At 51.4% G+C, this 20,617-nt stretch overlaps 1 protein-coding gene across 1 annotated transcript; it reads right to left on the reverse strand.

The window, feature by feature from the left end:
• Positions 1-6,210: 6,210 nt before the first annotated feature.
• On the reverse strand, positions 6,211-19,867 carry RBBP8NL (RBBP8 N-terminal like). Its single transcript, XM_027710685.2, has 13 exons — positions 19,801-19,867; positions 18,457-18,499; positions 17,897-17,992; positions 17,435-17,547; positions 16,338-16,410; positions 14,901-15,067; positions 14,337-14,419; positions 12,765-12,928; positions 10,948-11,752; positions 10,434-10,542; positions 8,392-8,453; positions 7,976-8,102; positions 6,211-6,804 (listed from the first exon to the last, which is right to left on the reverse strand). The coding sequence occupies exons 1-13, from the start codon at positions 19,865-19,867 to the stop codon at positions 6,686-6,688; spliced, it is 2,028 nt and encodes a 675-aa protein (XP_027566486.1). The 3' UTR covers positions 6,211-6,685.
• Positions 19,868-20,617: the final 750 nt, after the last annotated feature.

The raw sequence follows: 20,617 nt of genomic DNA on the forward strand, positions 1-20,617 counted from the left end.
AGGTTTTGAGCCTAAATTATTTGGCAGAACCATCTCATATCACAGCTGTGGAAAAAAATAGTTTGGGATAAAAAGGAATTAAAATCCTTCCTGCTGGCAAGACCATCAAATAAGCCAAGGGATAAATAGGCATGGAAACCTATGTAGGCTTGCTGCAAACAATTCTCTAGAACCCAAGATTGGATTTTGAAAAATAAATGTGTGGCTTTTTTGTTATTCTTTCCTTGTAAAAATAGCTGTGGGATGTAAATCGTCCCACTGAGTCAGCACAGAAAGGAGCAGCCTCCGTGGCTTAGTGGGTTGCTAACTTCAAAGCTGAATTTAGCAGTTTGAGTGTTGCTGCTGTTAATGTTGGGGAGCTTTCATCTACATCTGACAGGTGAACTCGCTCCCGGTGTCTGAGTACAGAGAGCACAGTGCTCTGTTTCAAGGAATCTGACGCTAAAACAGATGAGTGGCACATCAGCATCACTCCCACAAACGAAAGCGACTGGGTACGACCTTGAGCAACCTTTCCTCCCTGCAGGGAATCCCTGGTGTGGGGGGACAGAGGAGCCCTGAGCTCATACACGTTCTCTCATTCATGGAGGGGGATGCTCTTTTGGAACATGGCTGGACTCTCCACCCTGCTGCTGCACAGCAGCTTCAAGTTCTGGGCTGAAGCCACTCCAGCCTTAACCACCTCAAAATCCCTGGACAAAGAGGAAGACAGATAGATTTGCATTTACAACAATGTTATCGCACAGATATAAAGCATCACTCTGAATCTCCAATACTCAACTCATGCTCATTTTGCTCCTGGAGCTTCTGCTCTGCCTTAAAGGAAGCCCTGGGCTGTGTGGATACATGTCTGAGGAGTCAGGGGCTGCTGGAATAAGGAACTGGTGTGGAACAGGACAAGCCTGCAAGTCCTTATTCCAATAATATATGGGGAGTAGAGTCACCAAGGTCACAAGGATTTTTCTATGTGCAAGAACTGCAGGATTTGGTCTAAGCATCTGGTATGAGACAGCATTTTAAAGTACATATGTGGGCTGGGTGTTATATTTTTTGCAAAATCATGGCCCAAAATCAAGCAAAGATAAACAGGTCATAAGTATATTTAGGCTGGGAACCAGAAGAGCAGCTTCCATTTGGAGGAACTGGTGGTATTAAGGTACCAGAAATTTCTGTACACATTTTTGCATCCTAAGGAGAGTGGGAATGGGGATCCAAGAGGCCTCATGGGGTACCAGGGTGGTCTCAGAATTCTGGGAGGATGATTCGTAAGTGCCACATGCACCCAGAGCTTACTGTCCCCTCTCTTCTGAACAGGCTCTAATCCAAGGACCTTGGAAATTTGACCCAAATTTCTATCATAGCTTGATCCTTTTAAATTCTCTCCTGAAATCAACACACCCAAGGGAACCAGCGCTCTTTGGAGCTCAGCTTCACACTCACCACATCCATCTAAAGACCAACCACTGCATTTTTGGAACTGTGCATTCTCCTGAGCTCATTTTCCTCCTCCTCTTCAGTATGTCTCAGAAAACACATTTCCTATGTGTGTTACGTATGTAAGAAATGATGAGACCCTTCCGAACTGCGCTCACATGTTGGATCACTCCTGCTCCCTGCTGGCACATCCGTCTTCATCGCCTTCCTCCCGCATCCCAAACCCTGTCAAGCCAGGTTTGACTCAAGCTGTCAGTCCCACCTGCGTGACCTGCTGTGGTTTTAAGCTGCCTCCAGAGGGTTCCAGTTGTGAGTCCTGGTTTCCCTTGGCCGCTGCTGGAGCGGAGTGGCCGTGTCCCCTGGACTGCCATGTGCTCACCCGCAGGGGTGACACAACCCTCTGCTCTCGCTGCAGAGTCACAGTTACAGCAAAATCAGCTGCTGATCCCCAGGAGGCAAACACTGCCAGCAGACCTCTGTGCTGATAACCGTGCGCCTGGGAAAATGACTCAGGCTCTCCTGCGTGACACAAAGTATTCAAAAGATAAGGAGCTGATTGATTGAGTCATCTCTCTCTGCACCCAGGAGGGCCCTGTTCTTGAGTCACGAAATTGTTACGCGGTGTTTACATGAGGATTTGTGAATAAACGAATCAAACCCTCTCCCCCGAAGCACGTGGTGCTGTACTACGCGCTGTTATTAATAAATCAATAATTTTCATGAGAGAATCTTGCAAAATGTGCTTTCTGGAGTGGTCCTCCTGGAGCTCAGCACATCCAAAAGCAGGTTTGGCATGAGTAGGGTGTGCAGCACAGCCCTGCTGGAGCTGGGGAACTCTTGAAGGCTTGGTGAGAATGTTCAAGGCAGAGCAGAAAGCTGTGATACCCAAGGGATGCAAGAGGAACATGAACTTTGGCTTAAAAACTCCTACAGTAAACTTTGCTAGAGATAAAGGAGCAAAGGAACTCCCCAAAATCTCTCTCTTCAAGAACCACCACTGCTTTCTGGACTTGCTAAACCTATCCATGACTTCACAGCCTCTTTTCAAAAGTTAAAGGCTTGTCTTTGTCTCCATTCTGAACACCTGAGTTGTCCCTGTCCCCTCCTTCCTGTGCACCACAGGAGGCTGCCAGGGTCTGTGCTGCCTTTTTCAGACATTCAGGGCACATATGACCCTGGGAAGGACCTACATAAAAATGCCCATCCCACTTAAATTCCCAAAACAGGATTTAAGCAAGGCTTCAGTAATGCTTGGAATGAGTTTTCCTGCGGTGAACGGAAGAGTGAAGCTGTGTTTCCAAAGCCAGCACTATAAATGGGCACTGCAGGCTGACCAGACCCCAGCTGAAAGCATTTCACTGCAGAGAAGGTGGTGCTCAGGCTCATGAAAAGGGCATGGATTAAATCACCTTCAAGTCATCTATTGCCATGAAAGCAATACCACCACAGAAGGTTGTGAGGGGGGAGGATCTGACATGCATATCTTTGGTTTTGGTGGTTTTTGGTTCCTGCATTGCAGCCAGCCACATCCCCAGCACAGTTCCCTTTTGCTTTGAGCTTGTTGCACTTCCTACTTTCCTGCCCAGCACCATCTCCCTTACACATGCAACAGAGGAACCTTTGTGTCGTGGCAGGTTTCTTTTTTTTGCCTGAGATGGAGATTTATACTCACAGCTTGTCTTGCATAAATTTATTTCTCACAAAATTTTACAAATCAAGTCTAGAGAGTAGCTGAAAATGTCAGTTTAGTGGGAGGCTGATGCACAGGGAGGATCGGGGGGTTCTGTGAGCTAAGAGCAGGGATCTGTGCTGTGAGGATGATTAAGCATGTGCAGATGCTTAAGGATCAGGAAGCAAAAGAATTGCAATGGTCTGTTACCAGAATTGTTTGGCCTGACAGGCAATAAGGGAACCACTCGTTGCTATTTTGGATGGACTAAAAGCGAACAGAAATGGTTACACCATCGCTCTCCCAGACTTCTGTGCAATTTCAAATCCGGCCCCTGACCTGAGTGAACCCAAGCTGGGCTCTGAACCCATTCCTCTGGGAAACCAGTTTGCCTGCCCAGATGTCCTACCTACACCACATCACTGGTGACATCAGAGCTGTAAGTCGTCTGAACAAAACAAACGTGAGCTGCCAGAAGGACTGATCTGCTCATGGGACAGCTTCCCTTCTGCTGTATTGCTCTGAGGGTAATTTCAGTGGATTTCTGAAGATTATTGTGTAAAACCTCCTTCTCGTACTAAGCAGGACTGTGGCAACAAAATGGATTAACTCTGCAAAAAGCATAGATTGCTGGGTCTGGCACACAGATGCCCCTTGGAGTCATTAGCCAAACTTCAGTGGGTTATTAAAGGCTGCTGGGCTGCAGGGAAGGCAGGATCTGCCTGTTGGGCTGAACGCTGCCCTGTGTGTTCCTGCAAACACGTTACCTCGGGCGGAGCTGAACGTCCACATGGAAACCTCTGTGAAGCTCCAGGGCTCCTTGCAGGGCTCAGATTTCTTCCTTACAGCAGAATAGTTCAAGTCAGAGGCTTGCTGCCTGCATATCACCAGATTAATACACACCTGTCAAGAATGACTTGAACAAAAGACTGACAAGCATAATTATGACAATTAATGGACCTCAGCAATTATTCACCTTTCTGCAACATGGTGAGAAGGTAACAGCAAGCCAGGGCCTAGGTTGGAGCAGAGAAATTCCAGCACTAGATCAAGTGCAGCATATAAAGTTTAATTTACGGCAACAACTTGCTCAGAGGAGCACTTTAGTCAGACCTGACAAAACTATTTTTTGTTTTTATAGTTATGGGGCTGCCCTAACTATGAAATATGTGTCCCTGCCAGCCCCTCAAACACACCCTGCAGAAGATACGAGTGAAAATGCCTGCTGCAAGAAGGCAAGAAGCAATATAAATAAAAATTAAAGTCCTATAAATTAAAGTGGATTCTGTGGTGGTCTTGTGCAAAGGGAGGGAAAAAAATTCTGTGGGAAAAAAAGAAATTGAGGACTTCATTATTTTTGGCAAGACTTCTGCACCTTTGCTTATCAAGGGATTGTCATAGGGAGGTGATTATTTTATGTGCTATAAAAGTTCCCTCCCTCTTCAGTTCTCCCCATCCTAGGCTACTTCTTACAGTCTGAGGGGCCTCTTTATGGGATTACACTTCGACTTTTTTTTTTTTTTTTTTGGCTGTGGTATTTTTAAAAGACAGTTTTATCCAGTTCACCACCGTGTTCAGTGCTGCTCTGGGTATTGCTGCCCCCTGCAAGTCGGTCTGAGGAGGGGCAGGCTCAGTGCTGTCTGCCCGGGACCGAGGGGGGAAGGCGACAATGGTGACCCTGATCCCCTTCCCATGGCCGTGATCTGGTGAACGCTTTGAGCTGGAAAAAATCAGCCCTGCAACTCTGGTGACGCCACCACTGCCCTGGGCAGCCTTTTCAGTGCTTGATAACCCTTCTGGTGAAGAAATTTTTCCTGATATCCGATCTAAACCTTCCCTTGTGCAACTTGAGGCCATTTCCTGTTTACCTATCACTTGTTACCAGGGGGAAAAGACCAAACCCCACCTGGCCACAACCTCCTTCCAGGTGGTCGCAGAGAGCGATAAGGTCCCCCGCTGAGCCTCCTTTTTCTCCAGGATGAGCACCTCCAGCTCCCTCAGCAGATCTGTGCTCCAGACCCTTCTGCTGCACCGTCTCAGTTATTTTCCAGCCCGGGAAGTTTAGCTGCTCTGAGCTATCCTGGCAGTAGCCGCCCCGCGGGACTCCCCCGCTCCATCCCCGCTGCCGGTCCGCTTTCCGTGGCTCCAGAGCCATCCGGGGCAGACCTTGCGGTGCTCCCCGGGGGCCGAACCGCATCCCCCGCGCTCCGGGAGCGGCCCTGGCCCTGCCCGGCGGTGCCCAGCAGGCGGCACTGCCCGCCCGCCGCTCCGCCCGCACCGCTCCCGCAACCGCACCGCTCCCGCATCGCTCTCGCACCGCTTCCACCTCTCCCGCACCGCTTCCACCGCTCCCGCACCGCTTCCACCGCTCCCGCTCCCGCATCGCTCTCGCACCGCTTCCACCGCTCCCGCACCGCTTCCACCGCTCCCGCCCGGCTGGGTGCAGGACTGCCCCGTGCAGGGCTGGACCCCCTCTCGCCCCTGCTCCCCCTCTTAAAGTGAGATTTTGGTGCTGGGGAGGCGGGAAGGTGCTGCAGGATAAAGATGCTGCTCTTGGCTGGCTGCGCTTCGCCTTCGCTCTTGTGAACGGACAGACAAACACACGTTTAAATAGAAATAACTGTGGGTAAAGGAAATGATGGGGCACCAACCAGGGAAAGTACTGGCTCTGGCACTCCTTCTCTGGTCTCCTGTTTTGTCCCCCTGTTCTCCAGCTGTGCTCCAGGAACACCCCAGCCTGGCTCCTGGAGCGATGTTGTGGCTGCAGGGATGCTCACTGCAGTCCTTCCCATCTCAGCCCAACAGAAAAAAATATTATTAAGAACAGTTTATCCATGTGAAAAACAGCTCCCAGCGATCCTGCCAAAGTTAGTGTGAATTGCTGAGCTGGTGCTCTGCTGTGAGCCACAGCTAGGTCTCACACACTGACCTTTTCCAGGCATGCAGAACACCTTGGGGAGAGGGAGCACCCAAGCCCTCCCTTCCCATGCTCTTCTCCCTGCCCTCTCTAGGGACACATCCCACCTGTCCACTCATGTGCTTGCTCCTCACTTAACTGGAAAAGGAAACCATGGACTTTTTTCCAGGTCAAAGAAGATCCACATATGTATGAAACTTGGGTAGGGATTTAATCAAAGCAAGTTTGTACATGCAGCATTTAGCTTGGTCACCACCCTTTGACCAGCCACCAGGCCATCCTACATGAGGAAGGGGGTCTGGGTAGTCTGTTCTCCAAGCATGAAATCCCAGGGAAGAATCATTGTTCTGATCCAGGGTGAGTGCTGCAAAGAGATGTTTCCTCCTCTTAGCACCAGTCTGAGGGTCTGCTCCAATGCAAGGCTGGGGTGGCTGAATGTGCTGCTCCACCAGCAATGACCTGGCTGCTCTGGGGATCACCTGCATGGCTCTTCCTTGCCTAGCCTCTCCTGGGGCACTGAGTGAGGAGTTTCTGAGTGCTCTACCCATTAGTGGGTCCTTATGAATTCCCACTGCCAGGCCCAGCATGACAGAAGGATTCACTCCCAGCGTGGGTGGGATGCTGAGGCCTCCGAGCCCTCCATGTCACTTCATCCTGCCCTGCTGTTAACTCTCCTCAGAGGTATCGTTGTGGGAAGCAGAACAATTCTCCAGTTCCTTTGTGATCCCCACTGAGCATTGCTCCACTTTGATTTTCTTTCTTCCTCTCATTGACTTCTTAGCTCCTGTAAACAGCAAGATGACAGCAGGAGTCAACCACAGAGCAATGGATTTACACGTATGGAATCAGCATGGCCTCATCCCAAAATAGGGACAGTGCAGGAGGAAGCAAAACTCAGCAGAGGAACGACCAAGAGAAACACCTCACAAGTGAGGTGTGGATTATCCAGGGGAGGCTGTTGTCATCCCGGACACAGAAACAACATGTAAAGCAGAAATAGGCAGAGAACTGACCTGATGCAGGAGCATACCTGAGAGGGTACCCAGACCAGCAGGATGTATTCCTTGTATTTTCCCCCCTTCCAGTGTGGTACATGGCCCACACCACATGCTGAGAGAAGTGTTATGCCTCTCCATCGCCCCATTCCTACCACAGCTGCATTCAGTCCTCACTCGGGACATCTCCATCCTGTCCTAGAAGGTTGGATGTGTCTGCCCTGGGGTGTACAGGGCATCTTCCCCCCCACTGCTCTGAGTGGCTGATTTTGTAGAGCAAATCCTCTTGTCACTCAGCTCTGGTGGTGTACCCTGAGTAAGCAGACCCCTCTGAAGGCTGGGCTGTTAAACAATCTCCTTTCATGTTCCAGCAGCAGACCTCTCTGCATTTATAATTGGGTCAACACTTCCCTGTCTTTATGGCTGGTACAGAGGGGGTGAGCAGCAGGGTTTGTCTGACAGAGCACTTTTTAAGGCCTGACAGACAAAGGTCTGTCTTATCCTTACCCTTATCAGGAGCAGTTTTCTGCTTATTCACCTGTAGAAAACATGAGTACAACACATTCCTCTGTCAGCAGGGAAACCTCCCCAGCCACACTGGGAGATCAACAGAATGGACAGAAACCTTTCTCTGCATGTGAATAACTCACCCCTGGGAATTTGGCCTTCCCCAGTCACTGCCTCCCTGACCTGCTAAGCAAACACAGCTCTGTTAGCTTAGGTGCTCAGGAGTGCTCTCCTGGTCACCCTGCCCAGGCTGCCCTGGCTAACCATTAGCAGGGGGCTCCTCCAGCTGGAGACAGGTGTTGCCAAAACACAGCACAGCGTGGTATGTGCTCGGCAGAAGAACCCTCCTCCCCTCTGCCCTCGGTTCCCTCACGCTTTTCTCACAGGAGCCTCTTGGGAAGCAGCAGAAATTGTGACCCCGAGCTGATGCCCCGAGGGACTCCTCCTCCCTACCTTTCAGCCGAAGATCCTGTCCTCTTTTTCTCTTCTTCTGCTGCACATGAGCTTTGTCTTTGGTGCAAAAGTATTTCCCATCAGCCTCGGCTTCTTGTAGGATCTCGTCTTCATATGGGGCAGCCCCCTATAGCAATGAGAACAGTCAGTCTACAAACTACCCTGGATTTCCCAGGGAGCTAGTGGCATTGCCAGGGACCTTTGTGATCATTCCTATGGAGTGATGACAAATGCTATTGTTCATAAACACTCTTGTCTAGCTGGAAAGAGTGATAATTCTATCCCTCAGCAACAAGTTGTGTAACAGGGTGGGAATGAGTTTTGGCACCTTCTGCAGGGAGCTTGGGCAGGGACAACCTGTCTTATGCCTCTTGGACCCGGCAGCCTAAGCTGATGGCTGAGGAGAACAAACCAACCTCGCTGTCCGTTGTGTCTGGCTCATCGGATTCCTGCTTCCCAGACTCAGCATCATCTTCATCTAAGGAAACACAAAAAGAAGGGCTTTTTTGGCTGGCAGGAGGCTTGACAAGCTTATGAGCAGACACAGAGCCACTGGTCCGTGCTCTGAGAGCCACTGAGGCAGAAAACAGGTTTAGCAATAAACTGTGTTGCAAAGCAGAGACACTGCGAGCTTAGTGGCTTGGAATGAATGTTTATGGATGATCCAACAGGACTCTGTTGGGAAACCAGCTCCCAGTAAAGGTGTATCCGTAGGACTTTGCTACACCAAAGTTGCAAGTGTTGCCCCTACATCTGTGGCTACATTCAGGTGGGAAGCTGAGGGGTATTTAAACCCCAGACTGCACCTTCCCATTTTAGCCCCAGGTGGGGACATATTTTTCACACATTTGCTGTTGGTGTTGGTCAGTGTCTCTTGGCAGGAAACATGTGCTGAGGAGCAGAGGAAGGAAAGGCAGGGGTGACACTTCTCTGCCCAGCAAAAGGTTTTGCTGCACATAGACCTCAAGGCTACAGAACTCCAGACATAAACCTGCACACACTCGACCTCTGCACAGAGTGAATCTGCACAAGTTGGGGGCCAAACCTTGCTGCTGGTGGCATCACCCTGACTGCACCCACGGCAGCACACCTGGGCTGGCCGTGGAGGTCAGACAGGGCTGGGGACAGGGCTGTGCCCTCTTCAGAGGGGCAGGAGCATTCCAGAAGCTCAGTACTTCTTGGTTATGACACCAGGTCTGGCTGGGGTGGGGCTCAGCAGGGCAGCCTCCCTGCCCAGGTGGGAGAGCAGACATTGCTGCTTCCAGGCACTCCTGAAGTCCCTGTGGCCTGATCCCATCCTCACCTTATCCTTCTGCAGGTTAAGGTTCACTAGAAAGTGCAGAAGTTTTTGTGTCTTGTTTCCTGGGCTTTGTGTCAACCTTAATGTGAGAACTGAAGAAAGTCCTGTATTCCCACACTCAGAATGTAATCAGCTGAAATTCTTCTGCCATGATGATATCTCCTTAGCATGTAAATCACAGAGGACTCCCTTTTTTTTTTTTTTCCACCGTGAAAAATCCTGCTCCGGAGAGTGTTCCCAAACCACTCTGACACGCCCAGACCAACTAATCCAGGAGAGCTCAACTTTCTGGTCAAGCCAGTAAGACTGGTACTGAGCAGCTCTCAGCAGACGTGCTTCCTGCTCTGATCTCCATGGCTGCTGCCTCCCACCCACCTGGACAAACATGGCACCCGTGTCCCCTGGTGGTCAGGCAGGGAGAATGCCTTGAGAGGGCTCTTGTGGGGGATGGAGCAGGGGAAAAAGCAGGAGAGCATCCTGATCTACTTGCTGCAGGTACCAGCATCCCTGTCTCCATGCTCAACCCTGTGTGCTGTGCCAGCACAGGGCACGCATTGGAGTAAGGGGACAGACAGGGATGGTTTTCCAGTGTTGGTCCTGCAAACCTCTTGTGTTTTCCCCATCTCTCCTGGGGACTTCTGAGCTTCTACTTCCCTGAGACGGGGGGGGTAATGCTGGAGCAGCAACATTATCTTGCTGCTGCTCACTCTGGAGTGGGTTTTCCAATAGGTTGGAGCTACATTGACCTCTTTAGCTCCTGGGAATTCCATGCCACCAGGCATGGAGAGGAGGGTGCTCTGCAAGGTGAGCAAGGGCACCCCATGGGTGGCTCCTGACTGTGCTGGGCAGAGACACTGGGCTTTTCTCCATAACAGCTGAAGTTACTTTCTCCCTATAGATACTGAGCCTGAATTTTGGACATCTCTAGGGTTGAAAACTGATCTCTCAAGGGCAGAAATGTGAAACCTGAATTTCCCCCAATGGCCCAAAAGTGTTGGGAGCCAGGAGCACCTGGGTCCCTGGAAGGGTCTCTCCTGTTAGTGTGTTTGCAGGTATGTGCAGAGCCCAGCACAGAGCTCCGGGCTGGGAGATGCCTTTGCCAAAATGCACCTTTTGCTCTTGCCTTCTCGAATGTCACATTTGCCTGGGGCTTCTTACCTGGTTCTCCCTTCTGTGCACTCACATCCCGTCTCACCCCAGACTCAGGAAGGGCCTCCGGGTTGCTCGGTGTGGAGTTGTTTGTCAGATGTGCCCGTGAGAGCGTGAGCTGTGGGATACAGGGATACAGGGAGCACAAAGGCTGTTGCCACCAGGCAGGAGGAAAGGATTGTCCCCAGCCCTTATGTGCGACACCCATGGGGACGAGCATCACGGAGGTGTTTCTGTGTGCTGTGGTGTGTTGCAGGGAGCCCAGCACACCTCCTGCACCAGCCTGCAGGAAGGGGCACAGACACTGCCTGTCCTTGGGCTCAGATGGAAACCCCACAGGCACTGGAGGGGAGATGGGGAATGAGAGCCCAGGCTGAGCAGCTGTGGCTCTGCCATGTGTAAGCTGGCATCACATAAATCAAAGCCATCCTCCTAACAGTGGTCACAATGGTGCCAGCAGCAGTGCTGGACACCCTGGGGAGGGGAAGGGGCCACAGCTGGTGCCAACACGAGCTGTACTCACCACAGCTGCATCCTCTTCCTCCTCCTCTTCCTGCTTGGCAGCACCAGGCAGTGCCCGGGTGGCACTGGGCCAGTGGTAGGGGAAGCGCAGGTCGTCCCGCTGTGCCCTGTGTCTCCCACTAGGGCCGCGGGCTGTCAGCTCAGCAGGGCTCTCCCCAGGGCTGCCGCACCCCCGCAGCTCCCGGCGGTGGTGCCAGTCTGTTTCCCTGCCACGGCCGGAGTCTGACAGATCCAGTGGCGTGTCTGCATCATCATCCCTTGCCTCCTTCACCTTTGCTCGGAGCTCGGGGCGGTCTCGGCTCAGCCAAAGCTCCTTCTCTTCCTTCCCATCCGCGGCATCCTCCAGGAAGGACCTTTCCTCCTTGCATCCCGCCGCGATGCTCAGCCACGGGGAGAGGGGCCGCTCCTCAGGTGCGAGCTTGGTGTCTCCCTCTGCCCGCTGGCCTGGCTGGCACTGCTGCATGAGGAGGTGCTGCAGCCGCTCCCGGTGCTTGAGGAGGTGCAGTTTTTCTTCCAGGTGCTGATCCCTCACGTACACCATGGTGGCAGGGAGCTTCAGCAAGGCTGCGTGATCTTCCCAGCCGTCGCGTGACCGTGTCCTGCCCTCGGCATCTTTGGTCCTGAGCAAATGGCTGGAGAAGCTGCTGCCGTCCCGCTCAGCCGAGGTGCAGTGACTCGTCAGCCCTAGCTGGTGCAGGGAAAGGTGCTTGTGGAGGAGGCAGAGCTGCTCTCTCCGGGTGGTCAGTTTTAGGTTTTCGTAGGATGGAGCAGCCTTGGGGGAGTCCAGTTTACTTGCTGTTAAATAACTAAAAAAAGCAATGAAAAAAACCATCATTTTAAACAGAGGGTTTTCCTGTGGTTTCCTAGCCCTGCAGGGTATGTACATGGTCTGTCCTGCTCTTTCTGTGCCCTCTTGCAGCTCTTGGCATCATGCTTGCCTTTGGGTGCTGGGGAAGAAGGTCCTGGTGGATGGAGGGTTCAGGCAGCAGGTCTCCTCACTGCACACACTGCAGGAAACCATTCCTATCCAGCAGCAATCCCCTGTCCCTGGGCCACAGCAGGTCCAGCAGTGGGTTGAGTGAGGGTGAGGATGCAGTGACCACTCACATCAGCACTGCTGCTGAGACATAACTTTTCAAATCATGCCTTACAGCCAGCAGCATCCTACCCACCCTCCTGGGCTTTCTTAGTGCCTTGGTGGGCCTGAAGACACCCAGGACAGAAGAACAGCCCACTCTGCCCTAATCTTACTCAATGGGAGCCTTTTACAGCCATGCTAAGAAGGTTAGTACAGTGCATGAACCTGCTTTGTAAACCCAGTCCCTGCTATCACTGGTTATTTCCCTTCCATGAGTGCAAGCTTTTCCCAGGAATGCTCAGCAGAGCTACTCCCACTCTGGAAAGCTTGCTACAGGTGAACTCACTAGCCTTGCTCAGCCTTCTGTGCTTCCTGAAATCCATGAAATCCTGGTAAGTGCTGAGCCCTGTAGAAGAGCCCATTAGAATAGATAAGGAGGAGCAGGGATTCCTGCCTGCCGTGGGACAAGTCCTTCTCCTAGCTGGAGGTGGGGGCACCTGGTTCACTTTATGGGTCTATCTGAGAAGCTGGAATAATGAGAGGCTGATCTTGTTGGGCTGCATTCCAGTCATTTTTTACTGGTATAAACTGGGAGATTCCCCCCTCCCCAAGGCTGTGGGAGAAGATTGGAGGGGAAGGTGGACAGACACAGTGAATATCGGCCATCTCAGTCTGCCCAGTGGGACAGTGCCTTGGGCCATGGGTCAGGCCCACACCACGACCCAGGAGCTGGTACTCACGCCTCAAGGCTGGGGCTGTGCTCGCGCTCCGGAGGGAGAGGAGTCTTCCTCGCTGGTGGTGACACTGCTGTCCCTGAGTGGCTCTTTTCCAGGAGACAGGGCCTGGAACCGGGTCTCACCAGGGCAATGGTTCCATGCAGCTGGTTGGAAATCCTCTGGGATGCCTGTGGCAGAGGGGAGAAAGTCCAGGTGAGCCATTCTGCTGTGCACCCCGGGCTACAGGGAGCCCAGCTGAGCTGGGATGCATCTCTTTACCAGTGAGAACAAGACAAGCAGCTCCTGAGTGCTCTGTTTGATGATTCTGGTCAACAGCTTGACCAGATTTTTATTAATTTTTACTGGGAAATTTCCCCCTTATGCTTTCTGGCAGGATCTACTGCACTCTCAGTTTTTGGGCTGCCCTGATTTGTAGAGCAGGAGGTCTTGTGTCTCTGCTCAAGTCATGATTCAGTGGCTTAACCAAGATAAGACCCTGCAAATTCCCTAGCCTTTACTCATGTAAGCTCCTGGCACACACAGGTTTGGTGGGTGTATTTCTAGTGGAGTACCTGGTTGTGAGGCCAGGACATCATCATCTCCATCAGCTGTCATGAAAGGCTCACCACATGTTCTGACTTGACTTTTCCCTGCCCACCTGGAGATGTCACCAGCCCTTCCTGTGATCCCTATTAATTATTCCCACAGCCTGCCTGCAGCCTTACCAAAGCCCCTTTTCATCTGATCTTTCAAGTTTTTTGTGGAGGTCAGGTAAGCAAAACCTGTGCCAAAACAGAAGCACCTATGTGGGTGTGTTTGTGGGCTTGATTTCCCATGACCAGGAACAGGGCTCCAGGTCCTGCAGTCTCACCTCCCAGCACCCAGTGTCACCATATCACTCAGCAACCCTCAGCTGGCACACTCTCTGTGTTTGTGTTTGCATCAATGCACAAAATGGCAACCACTGAACACCAGGCCCTCTGAAAATACCAATATTCATTATGCTGCACATGGAGAGACACCTGTATCCGCTCTTGGGCAGGGCTGCTGTGGTGTGTTTGTTCCTGGTACCCACAACTCCCACAGTTTACACGTTCTCCAGGCTTTTCCAACATTCACTGTGCTCCAGCTCCTTGCTCACCCAGGTAATGGAGAGCTGGCTCTATGGCTCAGAATAAGCTACACTGAAATGCGGCTCAGCACAATCTCCCCAGCTCCTTCATTCCGCAGAGGTTTCCCCAGCAAGACATCTAAGAGAGGAACCAGAGCAATGGGCAGAGGACTCAAGGATGCTGGATGTGTTGTCATGAAGGATAAACACAGGAGCAAACGTGGATGTGCATGTTCACAGCAGGGACAGGAGCCTGTGCCAAACTTCACATGCTTTGCTTGCAGCAAGTGGCAATTTCTGCAGAGAGAATGCACCTGGCATTTGGTAGGTGCCCTCCTTGGCACTGCCCAAGTCTGGTTAGTTGTTTCACCCTCTGAGTGCCTCTTACTCTTTCCCTATCCCAATCTGCTTGTCTTGATCCAGTTCAGATGACCACAGCGGTGGGAAGAAGGCCTGAGGACATCGGACCATCTCTGACAACTCACCATTTCTGCAAGGCTGACTTCTTGGAGGGCAGTGCCTGGGGAAGTCCTGCTGCTTGGAGAGCTTCTCTGTGCTGCAGGTTTTTCTGCAAAAAAGACACAGTCATCCAGAGCTGCTGCAGCCCTGCCCTGCAGTGTGCTGGAGTCTCACAGCCTCCCAGGGACCCACTGGCTGGTACCAACCACCCCTTACTGAAAACTTTGAGTCAAAATTTCCTTTTGGCTCAAGCCAGCACCTGATTGAACGTTCCCTCCATTACACATGTGGTTGGGCAAGGCAACAACATGGTCTCTGCATGAAACAGGTGGTGGATCCACACTTGCACATCACTTGTGTTACAGTGAGGGCTCCCAAACACTCTTTTTCTCTAATGCAGAGCAGTGTGTTTCTCCTTTGATGTACATTTCTCCCCCAGCACCTGTTCTACCCATGGCAATGTCCATCTGAGATGACAACAGCTTGGCCTTCGCTCTCCAGACCCTTTCCCAGAGCAGTTTTGCACCATGACTCTGTCACTCTTCCCGTTCCCAGGTCCCTCAAGGGTGGCAGGAGCCAGCAACACCCACCTTCTCCCAGTTTGAGGTCTGCCACATCATGGTGGGCTTCTTCTGCTTCCCTGTGAGCTCCTTTCTCGCTGCCAACATTTCTGCTCACCGGGGACAGTAAAGGCAATGGGGAGCTTGGCGTGGAGCTGCTTTCTCTGGAGGTGACTCCTGGGTTCTTTGCCCTGTCCCTGTTGAAAGGAAAAGGACATGAATTAATGGGAAGGGGTAGGAGAAGGAAGGTTTTGGAGCCACTGTACTGAGAGCTCTGAGCCCGATATACAAATATGCATATTTATGTAAGTGTGTATGTGGATATACTGGATCTTCAGACTCATCTCCTTCCACTAAAGCTTATCACTAGCTCAGCTGCAGTCTGGAGCATGGGACAGAGCCAGCACGACAGCTCAAGGTCTGATTGCCCCACTTGGCTGTGGGTAACATCGCAGGATGCCATGACGTTGGGTAAGCCAGGACCCAGCTGTGACTATTGCAAAAGCCCTGTGGGAACCTGTATGTCCCTGGCTGGGCTTTCAGCCTGATGTAGGGGTGGATTCAGAATGAGGATGTGGTGGCTGTGCTCTGTCACCATATCAGGATGGAGGGGCTGATGCTCTTGATGACTATGAGGGAATGACTAAGTCTTGGAGACACATGTTTATGTCATGGACAAAGTCCTGGCTGGACTCTGATGCTGAGACATAGATGTTTGGCTGGAAATCTTCCTATCCAGCATCCCAGGGAGAGCAGAGCAGAGCAGGAGCACTCATCAAGCCCTGCCCAACCTACAGCTCTGGAATTAGTCAGGTCTTGAGAAGCATTTGGGGAGTAAAAGCCAGAGTTTCTCTTTAAGTGGATGGTGCTCCTGTGCTCCAAAGAAAACACATTTCTAAACTAATTCCTCAGTGCTAATTCCTCTGGACTTTAAACCCTTGAGGAATGAGCTGATTTGTATATATTGGCCAGCCTGGCAGGTTACTTGGCTTTCAGCACAGTGCTCTGCTGGGATATGAACCTGTTGGTGCTGATCTCTTCTCCCTCTTTAACTGCATCACAGTTCCTTGTGTGTCGCTCTCCTTCCTCCAAAACACAACCTGGCTGCTGCAGGAGGGGAGCTGGTGCCATGGAAGAGCCCAGGTGGAGGTCCATGGCCAAGCTGAGCAGCCCAGGACTTTGCTTCCCATGAGCTGTACCCCATGAGGAGGAGAGGGGTTGAATACCCTTATTCCCCAAACACTGAATCCTTGGATGCTGGTTAACAGGGGAGCGAGCAAAGGTCAACAAGGGTTTTGAGACTATTAGGAATGTGTCAATGTCTAATACATACAGGAATCCACAGGAATTAGATGCTAAAATACCCCTGAGGATGCTGCAGTCTGGACATAGCCCTGCTCAGCTGTGGGGATGCCCCTGTCCTTACTAACACCCCTGAGAATGAATGAAACCCAGGAAAGCACTTACTCCATGCTCCGGAGCTTCTTCAGTTCTTCCTTGAGAGTTTTGTTCTCTTCCCTCAGGCGATTTGTCTCATTAGCTGCAGGGACAGAGATTGTGCTGAGGGTTCAGGTGCTGCAAGGAGAGAGCTGATACTCCCCACAGCTCGCTGGGGTCCCCAGGGAAGGAGGAGGGGGGAAACGGCAGCAGGTTTTGGAGAGATGCCGAATTTCCTTCCTTCTCTGAAAATGTGCAGGGATAAGGGATAAAAGGGAGCAACTTTCTGACTCAGGTTTCATCAGGACTGGGTCTGCTTGCAGCTCGTCCAGCTCAGGGGGAGAGCACGACCCAGACGCAGCAGCGGCCGTGGTGTGGTGGGTTGGACACAGCCAACATCCTGCCCTGAACACCACAGCCGCCCCTGATGAGCAGGTGCTGAGTTAGGGGGAGGACTGGGGGTCTGGGGTGGGATCAGGCAAATTCCAGAGGGAGCTGAGATCACCCACCGGGCGGGTTCTGCAGTGAGGAGGCCGCGGGCAGGGTGGGTGACTGCCTTGGCTTGCTCCTGCTCAAAAGCAGCACTCGGGGAGCAGTGGCATAGCAGGGGAGATAAACCAAGGGCTGTTGGCACCTCTCCATCCCTCCTAAATGCCTTATCTTCCTTACCCCCAGGACCCTCCCGAGGTCAGCCTAATCCCCAGGGAAAAAACCCCCCACCCTTGAGCAGTGCTGGGAGCCCTGCCAAAAGCTCAGGAGAAGATCCATCACACGTGTTGCTTGATTTCCATTTACCTGTGCTGAGCTGCTGCTGTGACTTTCCTGTCTTTGCCAGAGCGTTGCTCCTGCCATGCCAAATGCATCTTTTTTCCTTGCAGCTGACATGGCCTGGCATTTCTTTTCTGGAGGCGCAGAGGACTGCAAACCCCAGCTCTGCTGCTTTGTTACCTCTGCTTGGGGGGTGTGGCTGACATCCACAGCTCTGCTCCCTCCCTTCTCCCCACCCCCAAACCCCTTCTGGGTGCATGGTCACCACGAGGGCTCCTGTGCAAGTATCTGGGAGAGGCATTAACTGAGCAAAGGCTGAGCCAGCCAAAGCTGAGCCTACAGCGGGCAGTGGTACGTACAGAGGATGAAGATGTGCTGCAGGCTCTGGAAATGGGAGGTCTCATACTCATTCTGCTTCTTTTTGGCCAGCTCCTGGGTGACCATGCATCTGTCACAGAGACCTGCTCGCAGCCTGGAGGAAGGAAAAACCACGGCCAGCAGCTTGTTACCACACAGTTTCCATGGGGGAAATAAGCTCCTGCCCTCCCCACAGAGAAGTGTGAACACCCAGCCCGTCACCCCAAATTGGTGAGAGGGGTTATCACTGACCCTTCCACCCCCCCAGATCTAGTCCCACCATCATGAGCTTAGGAAAGCTCCTCTGCATGTGCTCAGACTCCTCCAGCTCTCCCAGCAGCTGAGTATGAGCAATACAGAGGTTCCCGTGCTATTTACTGGGAAGACAGCAAATTCCGAAGTCTCCCCCTAGGATGATGCAGTTGCTGCCACTAAGCAGCACCCTATTAAAAAACAAATCCTACCTGTTTTCTAACACCTTTACATTTTCTTTAAGGACCTTTTGTTGTTCTCTCAATTGGTGATTTTTAGCAAACAGCTCTTCAATTCTCTGAGCATCACTAATTGAAAAAACAGAACACACAAAAAAAGGGAGTTATTGGATTTCTCCCCAAAATCTGTGCCTCGATTCACAGCGCCCTTTTGCTTGTGGGGCAGGAGGGGAAACAAATGTGTTAGAGCACAGATGCTGCCCTGTGACACCTCCCTTGGAGTTAGGAACTCGCTTCCTCACAGTTTATTGCTTCCCAAGAGAATAATCACAAGCTGGCACGAGCATCACTTGCCAGTGGGAAGGCGAACTGGAGGTAGGTTGGGATCACACCAAGCCCTGCCTGTGCTGGGGACTTGTGTGGTAAAAACTCCCGAAAGGTTTGAATTTGGCAGAGCCAGAAAGGCAAGCAGTGCTCTCCAAATCCATCAGTTTTGGAGGAGAACTCGGGAGGTCTGAAAATTAAGCAGTGTAACCACCCCTCCACCCCCTGTCCCACCGCGGCGTGGGTGGGGTGGGCTCGGCATTGCTCACCGGCACTTCTCCGTCGTCAGCTCCGTCAGCTTGCTGTGCAGACCTGGAACAAGGAACAGAGGCAGAGAGGTGGGTGTTTGTTGCCAGTCCCCTGGCACTCAGAAACGAACTGCAGCGATGGAACTTCAGGAAGGTGCGTGGCTTTGCAGAAATCTCATCGATTTACAAACCGTATTTCCGAGAAGGAATAACACACTGTGTGTGTGAAACACCACCACAGTTTAATATAGCTGGAAAAACCTCACAGGATGTGAGCACATTTTGTATTCCGAGTATTTAATGCATCTGCATTTGCCTCCCACCCCCTCAGAAGTCTGGTTTAGTTTTGTTTCTACTTATTTCTTGCTACAGCATACATTTCCCAGGTGGGCAGTATTTTATAGCTCTCAGGGTTGGAAAGCATCTTGGAGAATATTTACAGCTGAACAAGAACGGCTTTGGTTGATGGATCTGCAGACATTACATCCTGTCAAATACATTTTATGCAAAGTAGATGTAAACATGTGGTTTAAATTGCTCAACAGCTTCCTCTAACTCTCACACGGCTTGAAATTACACAAGTGAAGAATGAATTCATAAGCCAGAATCCTCCAAAAGTGCTGATGTTTTGTTCATAATATTGATACTGGGAATTATTCTAATAGGAAAACAATTGTATTTGGCATTTGGTTGCTTAACCTAATGGGTTTTATTTTAATAATGTATGACCTGAGGAATAATTTATTCCCTAGAGGAATAAACTATCCAACCTGACTCTAATGCTTTCTTTAACAGAGCCTCATCTCCTGCTGCTTCTGTCTTATAGATTATTGCATCTCTCTGTTTTCCCTTTGATCCTTCACTATCCAAATGTACTCCAATCCTCGTTGCTTGGAGCAGATGCCCAGCAGGTGTGTGTGTCACCTCTGCAAACCTCCCAATTCACCTTTAGCACAGATTATGGCACCAGGAGCAGGAAAGGAGCCAAATCCCCCATGGCTAACGCTTGGAGCAAGTGGGATTCCCGCAGGGACTGAGCACCGCCATGGCTCGCTCTCCAGGAGCCTTGGGTGCTCTCTTCTGCTCCTCCTCATCATCCAAAATGTTACTGATTTTCTCAGTAAACTTTGTTCTCCACTGGTGAGAAGCACCAAGGTGCCATCAGAGGGGGTGTTCCCCTGAGGGCCAGGTTGTGATCCCACATCCCAGTACATCCCCACAGGTAATGCTTGCTCAGCACTAATCCCCAGAGTTCCACACCTGCTCCTCCTCCCTTCTGGTTATTTGAAACCAAACAGATCAAAGTGGCATTACACAGAAATGGACCTTGGCCAGTTTTTGATCAGACATCTCATGTCTCCTTACCTTGGACCTCTTTCTCATGGATTTCCTTGAGCTTGTTCAGGAACTCTGCAAAACTCTCTGTGGTCATGTTCAGGGCTGAGCCACACGCTGCTCCTGCACGAGGATGTCCTTTTGTTTCAAATTATTCAGGTTTCAGCCTAAAATAGAAAGAAAAAGTCCAATAAAAGAGATGAGTCTTGTGCATGTGGTGTTCTGGGGCAAAGCCCAAAGCTAGGAAAGGAAATCATTTGCTAAACCATGAGATGCATTTTTGTCCACCCTGCCTCAGCTCTGAGCACAGCAAAGAGCATGTCTTGGAAACTGGGAGAACTGAAAGCCCAGCTGGAAAATCAGGCTTTTCCTCTACCTGCTGAGCTGTTTAAATTGCATTTCTCTGGGACGAGGTGGGGCAGGACATTTTCTCGAGGATAAAGAGGGGACTGCAGGACTTGTGCCAGGACCACATGGGAACTGATGGTGGGAAAATTCGCAGCAGCGTTGGTGCTTGACCCCGATGGGCCCAGCAGGAGATGGGTCCAAGCATCACTTCTCCCTCTGGCACCACACACAGTTTCTACAGAGGCAACACGTACCACTCAGCCACCTCACTGTCATCACCCAGGCTTTCTGCATGGCTGCTGGCTGCAGCCTCTTGGGAACCTTCGGAGACACCAGAGTTTTTCACCCAATTTTACAGAAAACCAGGGGAGGTGGTGTGCAGAGCCAAGCCCTGCGGGAAGCTGGGGTGGGCACAACACCTGTGGGGTCTTCCAGAACCACAAAAACCATTCTGGGAGAAGACAGACTTCCACAGCAAGGCATTCAGCATTACCACACA

Source organism: Pipra filicauda, unplaced genomic scaffold (assembly GCF_003945595.2).
Source record: "Pipra filicauda isolate LSUMZ 115617 unplaced genomic scaffold, ASM394559v2 scaffold13_size5146498_pilon, whole genome shotgun sequence".
Taxonomy (NCBI): domain Eukaryota; kingdom Metazoa; phylum Chordata; class Aves; order Passeriformes; family Pipridae; genus Pipra; species Pipra filicauda.

Bases quoted from the DNA above. Each gene is read 5' to 3' on its own strand.
- RBBP8NL (XM_027710685.2), bottom strand. From the start codon at position 19,867: ATGACCACAGAGAGTTTTGCAGAGTTCCTGAACAAGCTCAAGGAAATC. The intron at 17,548-17,896 runs GTAGGATTTGTT...TCCTTCCTCCAG, and splicing joins GTAAAGGTGTTAGAAAACAG to GCTGCGAGCAGGTCTCTGTG. The intron at 14,420-14,900 runs GTGGGTGTTGCT...TCTTTTTTGCAG, and splicing joins AGACCTCAAACTGGGAGAAG to AAAAACCTGCAGCACAGAGA.